This window comes from Rhinoderma darwinii, chromosome 2, assembly GCF_050947455.1.
Source record: "Rhinoderma darwinii isolate aRhiDar2 chromosome 2, aRhiDar2.hap1, whole genome shotgun sequence".
Lineage (NCBI taxonomy): Eukaryota > Metazoa > Chordata > Amphibia > Anura > Rhinodermatidae > Rhinoderma > Rhinoderma darwinii.
This window is the reverse complement of record NC_134688.1, coordinates 77,364,296-77,384,283: the sequence shown is the minus strand read 5'-3', so window position 1 is coordinate 77,384,283 and position 19,988 is coordinate 77,364,296. Positions and strand designations below refer to the sequence as shown.

The following is a 19,988-nucleotide window of genomic DNA, read 5'->3' as shown; positions in this document are numbered from 1 at the left end:
TATGAGTGCTCGCTTGTACACGCCAATGTGAAATTAAGGTCGTGCTTCAATGTTTGACCTTTAATTGGTAATAGCATTGAAGTTCTGCAGGTCACTTGTTAATCTATTGATCGGAGTATATTATTATAGAGGCAAACGCCTAAACCATGGAATTCCAACACAAGCGGAATGGAAACTGGAATGATAAATGATTAACAAGCCGATAAAATATTAACAAAGCCACTTCCATTAAGTACGTTTCACAGTGAATGGGGTTACGTTTGCTGCGCTTCCTCTAGCGGAGATGTGACACTTCAGCTACTTTAGCAGCAGCATCCCTGATATGATGTTACTTGATTAAATTACTGCTTGCATTGGACTCCCCTTTATATCACCTTGGTATACAAGGGCCACTGGAACATCTACCCCATTAGAAATGCCCTCCAAGGGCTTAGTTTGGCTGTTCTTCCAGACATGCATGTTATACACCTAGACTTCAGACATTCCAGCTACCACCCTAACACTTAGGCTCTGTTCACACCTGCTTTGTGCTGTTCTGCTCCGTCAGAGGAGCAGAACAAGGGAATATCGGAACCATCGGTTGCCAACGGAACCCATTGACTTTAGTAGGTTCTGTTGGGGTGTCCGTGATTTTACTGGACACAATAGCGCACCATGGTGTCTGGTAATCTGTGGTAAACCCTGCCGGATCTGAACATAGACTAACGACTCAGTCACATAAACGTGAATTTCATAGTGTGACAGCCGTTAAAACAGCGGCCGTCACACAGACCCATGAATTGCAATGGGGCCGCTCACACGACCGTTGTTCCAACGGAGCGTGTGAACACTCTGTTAAAAAATAGGGCATGTCCTATTTTATTGCGTATCACGCATCCCTCCATAGACTGTAGTCTGTGTGGGATCCGTGACATTGCGGCCCACTCGGGTCCACCACGGACGCGGAGAACAGACGTTTTTCACGTCCGAGGTGGGCTACATTCTAACAAAACGACCCAAATACAAAAAAATAAAAAAATTAAAAAAGTACAATTCTTTTACTTTGTTCTCTTTGCCAAGATGCTTAAAACTCCATAAGGCTCTGTTCACACTGAGGTTTTTTTGCGGGCAGAGAAAATCTGCCTTAGAATTCATTCAGGAATTTTGAGGCAGATTTTGAACTGCCTGCACGTATTTTTCCGTGGCGTTTTTCGCCCGCGGCTATTCTAGTGAAGGTTATTATGAGCATTAGCGGAATACCTCTATTACCAGTATCGCTCTATTGTGACTTACTGTATAACTCACCCTTTGAGTAGTATAAAGAGGATATGTTGATGGGAACTTATATACTCCACTGTGGGGGAGCGTGTGCCAATCTGTCTTCTCAAGATATTGTTGAATATCTGGGACACATCCTTCTTACCCTGCAACATAAATTATTAGATATTATTCCAGATATCACTGACAGAAAGAGGAAAGTAAAAAGAAGTAAACAAAAACCTTACTTTGGGAAGAAACCATAGCAAAATAACAATCATCAATGTGCCATTGCCTAGTTACACTGTAGACTGGGGCTAAATAGTGACACTTGGCGCACTATATGATAAGATACTGGCACAGAGTAACCATGCATCCTGCAGTCGCCCAGTGTCAATGAATTGCAGCGGAGTTGGGAAAGACAAATAGGAATTAACATGTCTGTTTAAGTAAATGCTTGGATTCCCATAAAATATTAAATTCTAGGACTTGATTTCTTAGGACTTTGCATTGTGCCGTTCCTCTGTTATTCCTCATGGAAATGTATAAATAAACTAACAACTGGGTGTCACAATTTCCTCTGTCAATAGTGTGTGTCCCTACACTGTCCGCACTGGTTACAGACCCTGCCACAGTGTGTAGGAACATGGTAACACCCAGTTGTCAATTTATTTATACATTACCAATGGTAATAAACAGGGGGATGGCAGAAAGCAGTTCTAAGAAAAGGTGCTCCAGCATTGTGAAGACAAGTATTATCAAAACAGACAAGTAAGGGCATCCATAGGATGGGGCATAATGCCACTTCCGCTGTGCTGATGAAAAGGGCATGCAGAAAGCACCCTAGGTAAATAGTCCTGGCAATCCGAGGCTGACGCATTTTCCTATGCAACTCTATTGTTTTAACCGAATTAAATTCGAATGGACTTCATCTGCCAACATAGCATCAATTCTTGACTTTAGCTTAAAGGGGTTTTCCCATCAGAGACATTTAGGACATATCCGCAGGATATGCCATAAATGTCAGATAGATGCGGGTCCCACCTCTGGGATCCGCACTGATCTCTAGAACGGGGCCCCCTAAAACCCGTTCTACTGCTCTGTGTTCCGGCTGAAGCGTGTGATTCCCGACCATGAATTAGCGAAACAGCGTAGCTTGCTGAGCTACGCTGTTTCCGTAAGTCCCATAGAACTGAATAGTTGTTGCAGAACTAACGTAGCTCGTATGCTACGCTGCTTCCGTAACTGCCATTCACTACTGTGGGAGTTACGGAAACAGTGTAGCTCAGCAAGCTACGCTGTTTCGCTAATTCATGGTCGGGAATCACACGCTTCAGCCGGAACACAGAGCAGTAGAACAGGGTTTAGGGGGCCCCGTTCTAGGGATAGGTGCAGGTCCCAGAGGGGAGACCCACATCTATCTGACATTTACGGCATATCCTGCGGATATGTCCTAAATGTCTCTGATGGGAAAACCCCTTTAAGGCTTTCCAGCATTCAGTAACATTTACAATAAGAAAAGATGACTCGGGATCACTTGCTTTTCATTTTAAAGAGCAGGGTTTTTACAAACTAACTAGCCAGCAAAACTAATTGAAGTGAATTTATTTACTAAGGCCAAGCGTTTACTTAAAGAGACCCTGTCACCATCTCAATTTATTTTAGTCAATTACCTTACCCTTTTCTATATTCACAGCTGTATTCGATGCCTGTAACAAAATTGCAATGCCCCCAACACCAATTATAAATACATAAAAACGCAACATATTTTAATACGTAGTAATTTTTTCCAAAACGTACACAAATATTACAAAACCAAGGGGGAAAAAAAAAAAATAATAAGTACACCCTTTCTACTTCCAAAATCTTTGAGAGTAATCAGCAGCCACAGATTACTTCTCAAATGCACAAAATTAAATCGAGAAGTGTGACTACCTCTATAAGACCCCCTTCATGCCGCGTTTTAGCCCTAGGTTTAACATGTTCATCAGGAAAGCTCCTAAACGCGTCCATACGGCTCCGATCGAGGACAAAAGAGTATTCATTTGGCCTCTGTCGGGCAGTATATGCCGGGTATACAGTTTTTTTTCTGTTTAGAAGAGTGTAGCAAACTATGCAATTATATCCAGAGGCATTCAGTAAAAAACGTATACATTTAACAGATGCTGTAATAGCCTATGGGCGACAGATGCCACTATATCTATTCTCTGAATGTGACGGCCCTAGTGGTCAAACAGGACAGCGCTGGAACCGCCACTCAGGGCAGAGGGGTGAGACTTGCAGAGTGCAGCGCAGGAGCACTTACACATCAGTGCCCACCTTAGTGGCACTTGCGATCGGCGCATCAGGGTAATTAAAATGCCACCCCCCTCCATTTTTCATAAAAGTGTAGTTGAGCGAATTCATGAGCTGTGGCTTTTCTCCCGCCGATTGACAGGCTCCTCCCCATACTGTGCATAAGCGGAAAGCTGTCAATCAGCGGGAGGTCGGCAGGGGAGCCGCAGCTCATGAATATTGAGGACTGCTGGGGATTTTATAAAAACAAGTGAATATTGCAAAGTAACATACCGCTGGAATCAGGGTCTCTGGTACTACTTTATGCTGCCCTATCTGCCATAAACCCGGTGACAGAGTCTCTTTAAGAGAGCGGTGCATAAAAATGTCCTCAAATATCAGTGAACTGAAGTCCTATTTTAAAGATAAGGCCAAAATTTCTCCAAAATGACGTGACAGACTCCTAAATAAAAAAGTTCAATTTTCAATTTATTTTTGTTTAAGGCTGTTCTACATGTTACTTAATTATAGGGTGCACTTATTTTTCCCATCAGATTTCTGAATGTGGTTCACTTTTTGGAAAAAACGACTACACGTTGAAAACGGTTGTATTTTTTCTGGTCTTCAGAAGTGATTTGTTTCTTTATGGAAGTGGAAGAGAACCAGACTATTGCTATTTAGGGCCGGAGAAATGAAAACATGGCAGTAAGGGAAGCCTACCTCAAAGTCTATGAGGTGCAGATTGGCTATCAACGTCACTAACAGGCCACTGTTGTACAATTCTTGTGCTAGCTGAGCCACGGTTTCGGTCTGGGGCTCTTTGTCTCCTGTACCACACAAAATTTCCTTTGTCGCTTGAAGTGATTTGGACACCTCTTCAGAAGCCTGTTAGAAACCAAAACAATGTGTCAAAATGATTTTAATACAATATTTTATTGCAAAATAATATTTTACATTTGATTGATTGTGATTTCAAAGCAACATCAAGTAATTGTGCGGATTCTAATACCCGGATATTGGTGATAATTGATCTCTATGCGAGTGGGTCAGAGCCGGGAAATTACACCAGAATCACACACCGTTTTGATGCAGTTTTTGGCTGAGTTTGTGAGCCACAGCCAGAAGCGGATCCATAAGGAAGGAAAGTTATAAAGAAAAGACTGACGCAGCTACTTTCTTTTGTGTCCATTCCTGTGTTTAGATAGAAAACAACGGAGCTAAAAACTGCATGTGTGATCCTGGCCTTATGGGAAAATCTAATTCCTTGCAGCAGCCTTTTCCTGTTTGTGATGCAACATACAAAAAATCATAAAAATCTATCTTCTTACACTGGTATCTATCTATCTGTCTATCCGTCGATCGATCTATCCGTCGATCGATCTATCCGTCGATCGATCTATCCGTCGATCGATCTATCCGTCGATCGATCTATCCGTCGATCGATCTATCCGTCGATCGATCTATCCGTCGATCTAATTTTAAAATTTATTTTTAAGGCCATGCTCACACATAGCATAAACACTGCCGAATTTTCATTTGGATTTTCTATGCGGAAATTCAGCAGCATTTACAGTAGCAGCAAAGTGGATAAAATTTCAACAAATCTCATCCACACGCTGCAAGCAAAAAAAAAAAAAAAAAAAAAAAAAAAAAAAAAAAAAAAAAAAAAAAAAAAATCGAGAAAAAAAAAAAACACCTGCACAAAAGACGTCAGGAAATTGACTTGCTGTATGGATTTGGATCAAATCCGAAGCACGTTAATATATGTTGCGAAAACAATGCAGAATTTCCGTGCAGAAATTCCGGACAGAGATTCCCCAGAGTTTAGGCTACGTGTGAACCTACTCTTAATCAGCATATAAATGAGACAGCTAGTAACACAGTATTACAATGAGTGACCATGTAATCAATAGTCACGCTGAGTCCCCAAGATTGAGAGCGGCTCCCCACTCTGACTAAGCGAGACCTCCCTTCCCCATGTTGTCCTTATATGGAATATAGTCCTATATTGTCCTGATTGGTCCCCTATTTAAGCATGTATTTTGGATGTGTGATGAAACCAGTGCACTCCTAAAAACAGGAAAACCATACAAACTTCACGCAGACCTTTAGTGAAATTCAGGACCCCAGCACTGCAAGGAAACATTTCTTACCAACGAGCAAACGGGACATCCGGGCTCATTATAGAAGAGACAATGGTTGTGTTATAGCAGAAATGATAATCAGTCCCATGACATATGGGACAAAGATCTTACTTTCTCGGTCTTCTTGTCCTGCTTTTCTAATAAGGCCATGTTTTCCTTCAGCGTTTTGACGATTTCGGCAGGATTCTTGTGTGATTTGCTGAACAGCGGCATTTTCTTCATTTTTCTTGTTTTGTCTCAATGTAAAAATATCCTTAAAAAGGAAGACATAACATTATTAGACAATACTGCTAAAAATTAATGTGTTTGTATTTTTACAATTGAGGATGCACTTCAGGTTTTGTTTTTTTTCTATCGTTAGGTACCTATCCCCCCTATTATATATATATTTATTAACTATATAAGGCAATACTCACTTTTTGATTTCCTCTCTTTAGTTGGGTCATGTGACCTCACTCTGACCTGATAAAATCTACAGCAGTAATGTAGATAGGAGTCAGCCTCTTCACTTCCTGATTTATGGACTGCACCAAATAAGTTTCTGCCTCCCCTCTGTGGAGAACCTATTTGGTACAGTCCATAAATCAGGAAGTGAAGAGGCTGACTCTTATCTACATTACTGCTGTAGATTTTATCAGGTCAGAGTGAAGTCACAGAACAATTTAGATAGAAAACAATAACTAAATAAGATACTTGTGGAGTATATATATATATATATATATATATATATATATATATATATATATATATATATATATATATATATACACACACACACACACACACACACACACACACACACACACACGTGTGGGGGGGGGGGGTAGGTATCTAATGAAAGAAAAAAAAACCTGGAGTGCTTCTTTAACAGGACACACACACACGGCAATACGTGAGTCAAATAAATGATATACAAATGACTAGCATATTAACCGTCACATACAGTAAATAAATCTTCATTTAAAGTAAAAAAAATACACAGGATGCATGAAAAACAGTCAAATTACCAACACCAGCCCAATGGAGAACAATACTCAGTCTTATATAGAGCGAACCATCCCTGATCTCCATATCCCGCTACCAGTCCCTCACTCCTATATAAAATCAACAAGGCAGTGCTACCAAACTCTCAACCCCATATAGAGCGGACAACCTTTCTCCAGATAGAATTTCCAATCCATCACCCCGATACAAAGCGGACAATCCATAACCCTCATAGACCGCTGGCAATGCTTCGCCTTCATATAGTTCTGACAATCCCTCATCCCCTACATAGAGCCATATAATGTCTGTCTTCAGGCCAAATAAAAGACATTGCTATACTTTCCTCAAAATTAAAATGAGGAATAAATATCGCCGCCATTTAAAGAACTTCTTATTGGCTGCGAATCCTACCATGTAGATACAAAGAGCCGACAAACTCACTTCAAAGCATTGATGTAAATAATTCTTGAGGCGTGACTATGACCACCACCATCCAAAAAAAGAAATTGCATCAAAACTTATGAGGAAAGTCATAATTTCTGTCACATGAACATATGAAATGGAATTTGGTCCATTTAAATGTATTAGAAGATCATTCAGACCGACCGATCTGTACTTTTGGGAATATGTAAATGGTTAGAAAACGGCAGCAAGAAAGACGAAAGTGCTGATTGTACTCTGTAACCGGAATTACAATGACATTAAACCAAATGGAAGCACTCTACTCAGATGACAGTCACAAGGCATTCACTAGCTATATAGACAAATATTGGCTCTTTAAAGCAGAACCGGAAATGTAGCATTACATGCCAGCCCTCTTCTGTCCTCGTAACGAAAGGACACGCCGGGCCTGCCAGGGAAGGAGCTGCTATTGCGGCTCTCTATTCTGGAATATAATGGGAGGTGCCAAGAGGGGGAACCCCCCTATGACGTCCATATGCTCTAATAGGATGTATGGACAGGGGTTGTCCTGATGGGACACGGCCACATCAGTCCTATTATGTAAAAGTGTACACTTAAGCTTTCTCACAACTGATATTATGTGTAAATTCGACATGTCATGAATTTCTGATTAACAGAATGGAGGGTCCCTGATCCCTATTTTCATCGGAGCGGTGCCATACCTGTGTTCTCTCACCGTTGTTACTAGTGGAGATGCAAGTCAGAAACTTTCTGCCTACGGAGTAGATTAGTCAGCTGGTTATTGAATCCCTGCTTATTAGGCTTAGTTCACACGTCGTGGATTTGATACAGATTTTCCATGCAGATTTTACCCATTGCAATGCAAAGCCGCAAAGTCAGTACTTTCTCAATTTTATTCTAACCAGGTGAATTTAAAAAAATAAAATAAAAATACCTTAACACCTTTCATATTCTTGGCCTGACTTGCATACAGCAATAAGGAGAAGGCTTTACACTGCTATTCCTGCATTCATACCCGGCTAGGTTAGCGTCCGTTGGTTTCGGTGCCTGGTTATACACCCATTGTCCATGATCAAATACTGGAATGGACTATTAATGTATTTAACCGTGTTTTTCATTTTCGTTCTTTCCTTCCGCCTTCCAAAAGCCATTACTTTTTAATTTATCAGTCGACATGTGATGGGATGATTTTTGAAGGACGAGTTGAAGTTTTTAATCCCTCCATGTAATGTACCATATAATGTGCTAGGAAACTGTAGGATGGAACGGGAAAAAACAGCGATTCCTCCATTGTTTTTTAGGTTTTGTTTTAACAGTGTTCAAATGTCAATATTTATTCTGCGAGTTAATAGGATTATGGCGATACCATATTTATACAGTGTTTTTTTGATGTACTACTTTTGCGTCGCCATATTTTGACTTTTATTTGTGCTTCTTGTGGGGCGAGCTGCAGTTCTTATTGGTATTTTTTGGGAAGCTAAGGTGACATAAAAAAAATTACAATTCCGTTTTGTTTTTTACACCGTCCATCTTGTGGGTTAAATAAAGTTATATTGTAATAGTTCGGACTTTAATGGACGCTGCGATGCAAATTATGTTTAATTTTTTACATTACTTTAGGGGGAAAATGGGAAAAGGTTGTTTATGGGGTCTTTATTAGGCTCACAAGCTGCCATAACAACCACAGGCACCCCGCGATTACGTCTTGGGAAGGGGGGATTGAATGACAGAGGGCACCCCCGTTTTCTAACGGTTTAAATGCCGCAGTATGTATTGGCTGAGGCATCTAAGTGGTTAAATGACAATCATTGGGGTTACCTCCAATCTGGGGCGTTGCAGTGAATTGTCGGCTACAACATACACCTGAGTACGGAGTGGACTCAGTCCGTGTGCCGGCTTCATACTCCCCCCTACCGACTAAGACGTCCAGTTACGTCATATGTTCTTAAGGGGTTGAACATGATCGCTTTATTTCCATGGAACTTAATACAAAATCAATAATAAGAACAGTCATTAAAAATAATCCAGTAAAAAACAATAAATACAATGTCAACATAAAACTTATGCTCTGCCCATTCTGTCACATGGCATGCATGACAAAGCCCAAAGCCACAAACACGTCACTTCAACCGGTGACAAGTAACCCTTTATTGGGAATATAATAAGTAAAACTGGAATGTGCCCCCACTGTGACACAATAAGGTTCAATGCTGTAGTAATGCAAGAATGACCAGACATGCCACGCTGTACATGGAAAATGTTCCTTTACAATAACACTTCTAGTTTCCATTAGTACCCACTTAAAGGTCAGGCTTGCTTCATTGCCTGGCAGTCTTATGTTTTACAAAGGATGGCAACACTTGTAAATATTTTTATCTGAGGTGCTTAGAAAGAATAGTTCTCCTTGTTGCTAATAAATACAAGAAAACAAAAAGAAAAACAAACATAAAAAATAAAAGCACATAAATCTCTGAGAAGCTTCAGGTGTCTGCATCCCATACTGCTCTGGTGAATGCGCACGTAATACGCATCGTGTGCATTTGGCCTTAGGCTTCCTTATACACTAGTGTCATAACTTCTGTTTATAATAGAGTTATGACCGATTTGAAGGATACTTTTTGTGACGGACCCCCATTGACTTTAATGGAGCTCAAGCAGTGTCGGACTGGGGTGCCTAGGACCCACCAGTCGAATTGACTCTGGGGTTCCACCCTAAAGTTATATACAGATAGTACTAGTTAATTTCTATGCCTTCAGGACTCAGCAATTTTTTGTAGTTCTCATTGTTCCCCATGCATCCTCTCTCATAGACCTCTTCCACTTGCCCCCTTTCACGCAGGCTGCTACCCAATGCCCACACTCGCACACGGACTGCTCCCTCTCTCTCTTACACAGACTGCTCTCCTCTCCCACACTCACACACACACTGCTCCCCTCTCCCTCACACACACACAGACATACATAAGTAGAACCGTATCAGAAACAACGTTGTTCCGCACAAATCGTAACAAATTTTGCACAAATCACGGCAAAACCGCAAAATGCAAAAATGTGCCTGGGACTCAAAAGAGAGTGGCCTGGAGCGGAGAGGCCCACTTCTTGGTACAGGAGACTACCATAGGCTTCATTGGCTTCCCGGTGGGCCAGTCCGAGCCTGGTTCAGAGTAGTTTTGATGTCAAGAATAACGCTGCAGACTATGATATTCTTACATTTAAAAATACAGGACACCCCAAAGGAATCCCAAAGCGCAAATTTCATCAGAGAATGACAAGCAACATGTACCTTGATTGTATTACTAAACAGTATAGAAAATTATTCAGGCTACATTACTTTAAGTGCAATTCATAACAAGTGTTATTCCCAGCGGGTTGTGGACCCACTCTGCTACTCCACCAGCTTGACTTTAGGGCAACTCCAAGGACGTTATTTAAGTAGCCTCCCCGGTCTTCACCCATTAAACCCCGTACGGGGATCTGGACATTGCTGTGGGTAGACTACCAGGTTGCTACCCCTTAAGGTGGTCCCGGTGTGAGTAGCGGATGGCCCAGCAGACCAGGATACAATGGTGTAGCACACCGAGGTTACAGGAACCGGCAGATTGTCTTATGATCCGTATCTATCTTCCAAAGTTCACAGTTCGTACTAGGCAGGAAGCTTCTGGCTTGTCACAGGCAGTTAGATACAGACTGGCAGTAGACATAGGGATGCAGGCTGATGGTGGATAACCGGACGCAGACTGGCAGCGGATAGCCGGACACAGGCTGTAGCGGATAGCCGTACACAGGCTGTAGCGGATAGCCGTATACAGGCTAAAAGAGGATAGCGGGATACAGGCTGGCGGCGGATAGCGGGATACAGGCTGGCGGCGGATAGCGGGATACAGGCTGGCGGCGGATAGCGGGATACAGGCTGGCGGCGGATAGCGGGATACAGGCTGGCGGCGGATAGCGGGATACAGGCTGGCGGCGGATAGCGGGATACAGGCTGGCGGCGGATAGCGGGATACAGGCTGGCGGCGGATAGCGGGATACAGGCTGGCGGCGGATAGCGGGATACAGGCTGGCGGCGGATAGCGGGATACAGGCTGGCGGCGGATAGCGGGATACAGGCTGGCGGCGGATAGCGGGATACAGGCTGGCGGCGGATAGCGGGATACAGGCTGGCGGCGGATAGCGGGATACAGGCTGGCGGCGGATAGCGGGATACAGGCTGGCGGCGGATAGCGGGATACAGGCTGGCGGCGGATAGCGGGATACAGGCTGGCGGCGTTTAGCTGGATACAGGCTGGCGGCGGATAGCTGGATACAGGCTGGCAGATTATAGCTGGATACAGGAGTTTGGGTCTTGTGTGGAAATACCATATATAAAACAAGGATATGAAAACCATCTGTGCAGATGACGGTGGTAGACTCAATGCCAGTGTGAGAGCCAGACAGACATATTGTTTTCTGCTGTGTTTGCCAATTCAAGCTGTGATTATCACAACTTCAGTTTGCATTTATCATGTCATATTTTTTTTCTCTGTTGCCATCTTACAATTTAGAACTTGGCATTATTTATTAAGCATACAAATGATTTCACTAGAGAAGAATTTTCTCTCGAGATGAATAATTGCGCTCCAACCCACTTTATGGCCGTTTGTATAAAAGCAGAACAATGTTCATGTGAAACAATAAGGACTTACAGCCTGTGTTCTCCGAATTTGAAAACAGTATTCCCAGAATCAACATTTTATATCCATAGGTGATAACTGTCTGATCGCTGCGGGTCCCACTGATTACGAGAACATGGGTCCTGAGCTCCTCCTCACTGCACCCCCAAAGTGAGGACAACTTTGAAGCGGCGGTCTAGCATGCACACTGCCGCTCTAGTCAATGTCTATGGGACTGATGAAAACAGCAGAGTGCTGTACTCGATGGTCTCCATCAGTCCCGTAGACTTTGCATGAAGTGGCTGTCGAGTATCCGGGGTGCCAATGCCGCGAAGTTCTCCTCACTGCGATCATGCAGTGAGCAGAAATGGGGGGCTCAGGGACCCCAGTTCTTGTGATCAGTGAGGGTCCCACTGATCAGACACTTATGACCTATACTGTGTATAAGTGATAAATGTAAATTCTGGGAATAACCCTTTAATATCTGTTTAGCCATGTATCACATGGATGAGAAGAGTGCAGGCGTGATCACACTAACCTCAGGAACTGCTATGGATGTCTCACTAATCTTTTAGCCACATATTAATTCAGTGGCTCATATAGATCGTGCTAATCAGGAATGTGAGCTGCACCCTTACTTTTTAGGCAGTCATTACTATACTTTAGGTATAAAGCTGGCCATAGATATAAAATATATTTTGGGCTGTGTACCCATTCAGGATCTGTAGATAAAAATCTCATGTCTATGACAAATTTAAGGCCCTGTTCACCCTGGAACCTGTTGGCAGTTTGCCAACAGTGCGATATAGGGAAGGGCATTGTAACTATACCTTTTGTATCGGTCTTGCAAGTTTCATGCCTGAGAAATCAATCTTTCGTTTCCTCAGCACTGCAGTCTCAAGTGCCACTGGGATGGGCACTTGATATGCAAGTGCTCCTTGGCTCTCCTCATTGCATGCTGCTCTGAGCGACGGCAGTGTCCTGAGTGCCCGCTAGAGCCATCACTCAGAGCAGAGTGTGGCATTTGAATGACCGAGACAGAAGGTAATGTTACAATGCACCCCCCTATATCGCGCAGTCAGCAGTTTGGAGGCCTCAAAACTGCTGTGAAGTTTCTCTGCAGATTTCATACTGAAACGTGGATTTTAGGGCTCGCTGTGGATTTTGAAATCCCCGCAGTATGCAAATTTTTTCTTCAATGCACGATTTCCCCCCGAATTTCACTCTTGGCATTGCGAAGGCTGAAATTCAAGGTCAAATATGCATCAAAATATCCACAAGTATGTTGTGAAAGTTTGTTGGGGATTTTATTGCAGATCTGCAGTGGATTTTTCCACCGTAAATCCACCCTGATTCTTTCCCAGTACAGTCATAAATTAGCTCTCAGTTAACACCCCATATTCCATGTCCACCCTATAAACATGAGCGCTTAGAATGGCCAAGCATACATGTTTATTCAATGAATACATCTGACAGCTTGCTTACGACGTTGTGCCAGAAATCCGAGCAGTGTCAAAGGAGTTTGCGCTCTCTATCAAGTCCTTTTCTACGGAAATTAGTGGCGGTCTGTAATGTATCGGTGTTATATCAAAAGACGAATTTGACTTGATTTCCAAATTAAAGGAATTTATGGGGAATATAAAAATATGGGTCATATAATTAAGCATTAAATCATATTTTCTAATATCTCATAATAACCCCAGGGCACTAGTCTTTTGAACTGCAGAATAGCAGGATTGTTTTAGGCAAAATCCTCGAAATTCTACTGATATGCTGCAGAGATACCGTATGAGAGAGGGATTTAGGACAGCGGGTTCCACAATTCTGATAACGCTATACAGCAGTGTACTGAAGCCTGGTTACTCCCTCTGAATTATAGTGTTAACATTACGATGTCACTTCATGGAGGAATCATGCGCCGGATGTCACCGACATTACTGTATGAAGTCTTATAAATAAAACACCTGTAGCAGTCACAGGAAATCCCTGACCTCTTGTTATGACAAGTCTTGAGTTCTGTTCAACTTGCTGAAGATGTCTTACATTATTCTGTTGCAGTGGGCCAGGTCAGCAAGCTCCGACTACTACGAGAAACAGAATGATTTTTTTATGTTTTTCTTAAAATGTTGTTCATGCACGGGAAATATTTTATTGTAGGATTAAGGTTGCCATCACCAGATTTAGCATTGTATGTACGAACACAATGGGTCAGGGATGAGTTGTGATGTTATGTAGAAACTGTGACTAGTTTGAGCAATGGCTCCGACATATGTCCCACGGCTCCAATGCTGTAGCCTGTCGGGCAGGTTTCACACATACGGGCTTTGAGGACTGTACTGGTTCCCTTTTAATATTGTGCCTTGGGCATTATGCATGTCCAATCTCCGCCAACGGTTACTCATAGCTTGGAAAACAGAGCTCTCAGCATACCAATAGACTGAGCTGCAAACTGCGCTATTCTTACTTCCCACAAAGGCTTCCAGTGTATTTTAATCTGGCCTGATTCACCGTCACATATGCAGAAAGAAAGTGTATACGTCAGTCTAGAGAGCTCAGCACACTAAGCGGCATGTCTAGAAGTAGGACAGGCTAGAAGTGTGCAGAACATGCCGGTGTACCAGGCTCTCCAGGTACATAAAAATACAAAGGGGGGGGGGATAACCTTTCTACGCCAGTTTTCTGGCCTGGAAAAGTCGCAAAAACGGCCCAAAATGTACAATTTGCTTTTAGAATTGTGACTTTTGGGCATTTTGTGCCTCCAATGGCTTCCAAAACTGGGGGCGGGCCACATCAGCCCAACAAATTAATTATAATATACACCAGAAAACTGGCGTAAATTATATAGAAAATCTACGCCAGTTCCAAGCTGGCATAGATTTAATTCTGTTCTGGGCCCTGCACCAATTTAGACAATTTAAAAAAAAAAAAAAAAAAAAAAAGCACGCTCACCACTCCTCTTTGCTTCTCTCCTCCACATCCCCTAAGGCTCCCTCAGCATGCTATGGGTCATTACGGATACAGCGCCTGAACATTGTATTTCTGGCCGCATGCTGAGGGAGCCTGAGGGGAGAAGCAAAGAGGAGTGCTGAGCACGCTTTTTATTTTAATTGTCCAATCAGGAGGGAGCGCAAGGTATTTTATGTCCGATGGGGGGGGGGGGGGGGAATGGATTTCGCCCAGCCAGTGAAAAGATGCGATCGATTTATTAAGAGGCGTGCGTCTCAATTATACTGTTGCATCTTTCTCCAGCGGAGCAGAAAGCCAAGACTGGCGCATAAATGGTGATGTACAATGCCCAGATAAATAGAATGCACATTGCCCAGATAGTGCCATACTGAACCCTTTTACTGTATGGAGTACGCAGATGGTACATAAATTGGCAGATTTACTAATGCTGTCGAAGATTTAGACAGCGTAAACTTAGACAATACAGGCATAAGATGTGATAAATTTGGCGCCTCTCGCTTAACAAGTTAGCAACTTTTCTCTTTTTATACCACCTCTTCGTTAGCTTAGTTTACATCATGTTAAGCCACGTCCGCTTTTCAAGACACTTGTAAAAAGTGTCTTGTGAGGTGCAAAGATCTGTGCATTTTGGTGCATAAATAGGTCGAAAACTTAAAGTGACATTATGCACTAGAAATTTGCCTCATTTTGGAGCATTCAACAAGTCCTAAGCGCAATCCCATTAGTAAATTTACCCCACAGTGTCTTTCATTGCCCAGATACATAGTAAGTGTCATACAGTACCTGCATAGTGTCATACTCTGCTCATACAATGCCATACCGTGCCATACATTGCCTAAATAATGCATCCCAGTGTCCATTCAGTAGCAACAGTGCCCACATTGTGCAGGAGAGTTACGATGCCCTCATTGACATTACTAGTTTTACTATAAAGAGCTTTAGGAGTTAGAAAGATCCTACTTGTTGTTGGTACCTAAAGATTAAGCTGGGCAGGAGAAGGAACACCCAGAAAAGTGCTTGAAATCCTGGAAATGTGCCCGGAGGCTCCACAAATATGATAATTTATCAAATTGCATTGATTGCAAACTGTGCTTGGAACATTTATATGAGATACTAGATATCTTCACTGGAAACATTGCATAACATGTTACATCCCACTTCTACTCGCATCTCTCCTCTCACTAGAGTGCCAAGTACTAATTATACAGACTGATAACACTACTGTCGATTTAGTCTATGGTCCTTCAATGCCAATTACGCAAAAAAAAAAAAAAATCCCCATATAAAAGTAAAAACATAATCAGAATAAGTCAAATGCATAATGTAAATCCACTAATAAAATTCTTAAATCGAGAAAACCTAAAATAAATTTAATTTTACAGCATAAGTCTTTGTTCACACTGGTAATTTTGCAAGACTAGGGTTTCTGGTATTTTTGACAAGAAAAGTACAGTCTGAGGTTCTATTCTTAACTGTCAAAAATACCAGAACCACAATAAATCCTATTATAAGTCAATGGTATTCTTCGGTATCTGTTCAAAACAACTCATAGCATTAGCTCAGGTAAAAGTAATGTCTTATTCACACAGTTCCGTTTTGATGCATTTCCCTAAAAAAAGGAAAGAAATATCAAAGAAAGACTCATCCCAGAAAAGCGCCACTCACACGCTGCCACGCTACACAGAAATCATTCACACTTACCAGATTTATTTTGCCCAGTGCAGACCCTTGGTGAGAGACATCTCCCAAGCCGAGTAAGCCGCCATCATCACTTCTATAAATCACACCCACACATTGTTGTTAAGCCACTCCCTTTTCAGACAGCACAACAAAAGACAACTCCTACCCAATCCCTACAGTGGCAGAAGAGACCCGCTTTTCCCCTCAGAGCCCCTCTGCAGTTGAACAGGTATTCAGAACATACTGCTAACTGGTAGAATTACATAGAATTATAGGGAAGAACCAGGGATGTATGATCACAATCGCACTCTCTACCAGGCAGGAAGGGAAAGGTGGCCCGCCAGCTTCAGGCCCCCATGTGAGCACCGCTTAGTTGACTGTCGCGGAGCAGAGAGCCATTAGCTCCCTGCCCCGCCACTAACTCTAGCAAGCCACAGGCTGTTTTCGGCCTGTGGCCTACTAGAGGTTAATCGGGATACTGAGGACGTCAGCAGGGGGGTGTAAAAACGTCCCTATAACTACTACTGTGTGAGAGGCACAACGGGGAAATTACTACTGTGTGGTAGCACGATTACGGTGTGGGGACCTAAAAGGAAAACTATTACAGTGCAGGGTCTAAACAGGGCACTATCAGGTGGGGAGTGTGCTATAAAATCAAGGTGCCAAAGATGTGCTGTAAATTTTGCAGAGACAAGTCGTGGCTGGAAGAAGTCGTCATGGCGGTCTGGCCCGGATGAAGAAAAGGGAACGACTCTAATCTGAGAAGATGTCACCTGTAAGTCACTGGATGTAACTATACTGTATTCACTTAAACTTTCTGCAAAGCGCCTGTGTAGGACTGGTATCTATTACTATATGGTCACTGTATGGTGGTAGTATTGGTCTTTGTATAGTGGATTTTATTCAGTAACAGTATGGTGGTATTATTCAATCACTATGCGGTGGTAATTTGAGGTCATGTTGTGGAGGTATTATTCAGTAATAGTATGGTTGTATTATTCAGTCGCTATATAATGGTAATATGAGATCATGTTGTGGCGGTAGTATTCAGTAAAAGTATGGTTGTATTATTCAGTCACTATGTGGTGGTAATATGTGGTCATAGAATGGCTGTATTGTTTGTCCCTTGTATAGTAGTATATTTGGTAATATTGGCTTTGGTATACTGGGTTTTGTTCAGTAACACCATAGTGATATTTGTTCCTTGTATAGTGGATAGTAGCATTAGGTGCTAACTTTAGGACTGTAGATCACACATAAAAATTGTCTTATAACTATGTGGTCATTAAGTCTCGCGACGCAACTGGGGCCCGCACATCCAAGCAATGTGTGTGTGTGTGTGTGTGTGGGGGGGGGGGGGGGGGGGTAGGAGTAAAATTTTTGTCCACTCCTGGGATAAAGGAAAAGCTCATACTGGGTCTGCTTCATATATACGTTAGTCCGGATTTTCACAACACATTGGTATCTATCCCTCTACTGCTGAACAGTAGTTCAATGCCTTTGACCATATTGCCTCAATACGAAGCTGGATGCTTAGCAATTATGCTGACATAACCCAACCCAGGAATTTGAGAGCACTAAGCAGTATTAAATTCAAGTTTCCAAGCGATAGAGAATACGATTTACCAGATTTCCTATATGTAGGCTTAGTACAACCTTTTGTAAAGACCCATATTATAAGGCTGCAGATAGAAAATTATACCTCATAATCTGCAGAGTATTCCAGTTTCTTTGGTCAGAAGTTCTTCTATTAGTAATTGATCCTGTTAAAATGCCAATACTTCTTCATTTTCTGTTCTAGTGAAGTAGAAACAACTAGTCCCTCTATATATGGCTGACTTGAAATTCTTTTGTTATGCTCCTGGCAGAATCAATCCCTCCCCCATTACAGTGGTTACGTAGTTATTCTTCCCCCAAAAAGGGCACAGGCCTCCTAGTTTGCTCATGGGTAGTGGCATCTAGAGACGGTTGAACACAAGTATGACTTGCACTGCTTGTGAGGATAATGATGCTTGTATTAACTTCAGAATTTCAGTAAAGGGACATGTGTTCATCATCCAGAAGTACAGACAAGAGGGGCATTTTAAAGAAAAACACAGGGCTGTTCCAAATGTGTGGTTTCTTGTGTGGTGTTCTAAATGGAATGCACCTTGGGAAAACAACATATAGCACAACATGGTAAATAGTATATAGTTCATAACACCTTCTCTGTACCTTTTACAAGTTATAGACAGAACATAGATCAGTAATGCTCGTTATCTCTAGAATTTTATTGCATTCAATGGGAGCTTTATAAAATTGTTTGCAGTAAGCATCCCCTAGTAGTGGCTGCAGGTAGCCAGAATTTTAAATGGACACTAAGTTTTCAAACAACTTATTCTAATCGAATAGTATACCTCAAATCTATAAACTTTGTCAATTACTCACTGTTAAAATGTAGTTGTATCTCAGCAAATTCTGTGTGAAGTTACTGCCACTAGGTGTCTCCCTTCCTGTAATATGATGTCCACCACTTGTTGTCGAGCATTGGCCATCCCTAGTTATGGTGCAGAGGAGACGGGCTGTAGAAGGTGGGGTGTGTCTCTTCACTGCCTGCCTATAGAAGTCTATGGAGAGGGGAGGGGGGAAGCAGAGAGACACAAACATGCTGGCCATACAAGTCTATTAGGAGAGGACAGAGGGCAGGAGCAGAGTGTGAAAAAGACACAGACGTGCTGTAGCTTCTGGTAAGTGTTACGGTCTTACCCCAGTGCTGGATTCTCAGCTACACTGCTCATTACTGCTCTATAATCTCTTCCATGCTGCTGCAGCTTTTATATGTATATATATATATATATATACACACACACACACACATATATATATATATATATACACACACACACACACACACACACACACACACACATATACATACACACACACTCCTCAATTTTGAAATTGCAACACAAAGAAGAGCAAGCCCTAAGGTTATGCAAATCAAGGAAGTAGCAGGTGTCGTGAAGATATGCATATGGTCAAATTATCAAGTACCTAACTCTAATCTGTGGCATGGGGGGGGGGGGGTGGCATAACGGCCAGATTGAAAGCAAAGTGTTATAGCCACATGAACCCTCAGAAATCGGATCAAGTGGTGTGGGATGATTGTGCGATGCCTCCTGTTCGTTTACGTGCCAGTTATTGCCACTTGTGGCAAACGAAGAGTGACAGAATCCTTGAACTGAGAAACCTTGGTTTATCACTCCGGCAGATCACTATGTGCCTATGCCGAGAGGTCAGCATTGTTTAACGTTGCTTGTTCCGGAGGTTGGGAGAACAAACAACAAGAATGACAGCAAGAGGTGCACGGAGGCGATCCTCTGCACGGACAGATCGTCTGATTGGAAGAATTGTGCGTAGTGACCCATTCTGTAAATGAAATTGGACATCACATCCCAAGCCTACGGTGGCAACCTGTGTCGAGACAAACCATTAGAAGACGTTTGCACGACATTGGGCTACAAGACAGACGTTCAGCTACAAGTGTTCCATTAAAGAGGCTCTGTCACCAGATTTTCAAACCCCTATCTCCTATTGCAGCAGATCGGCGCTGCAATGTAGATAACAGTAAAAATTGTGTATTGTGTAT

At 42.4% G+C, this 19,988-nt stretch overlaps 1 protein-coding gene across 4 annotated transcripts in view; it reads right to left on the bottom strand.

Annotated features, from left to right (window-relative positions):
- The window catches only part of CAB39L (calcium binding protein 39 like), an 87,734-nt gene that overhangs the window by 28,528 nt on the left and 39,218 nt on the right, over positions 1-19,988 (bottom strand). For 2 of the 4 annotated variants that reach the window (XM_075851789.1, XM_075851790.1), the window contains exons 2-4: positions 5,766-5,907; positions 4,231-4,395; positions 1,285-1,403 (exon numbers count right to left, since the gene is read on the bottom strand). In XM_075851789.1, the coding sequence (XP_075707904.1) occupies positions 1,285-1,403; positions 4,231-4,395; positions 5,766-5,876 (395 nt within the window). In that variant the 5' untranslated portion in view covers positions 5,877-5,907. Of the gene's footprint in view, positions 1-1,284; positions 1,404-4,230; positions 4,396-5,765; positions 5,908-6,070; positions 6,159-18,062; positions 18,085-19,988 lie in introns of those variants that run through there. The other 2 variants (XM_075851792.1, XM_075851791.1) reach the window with 2 other exon arrangements.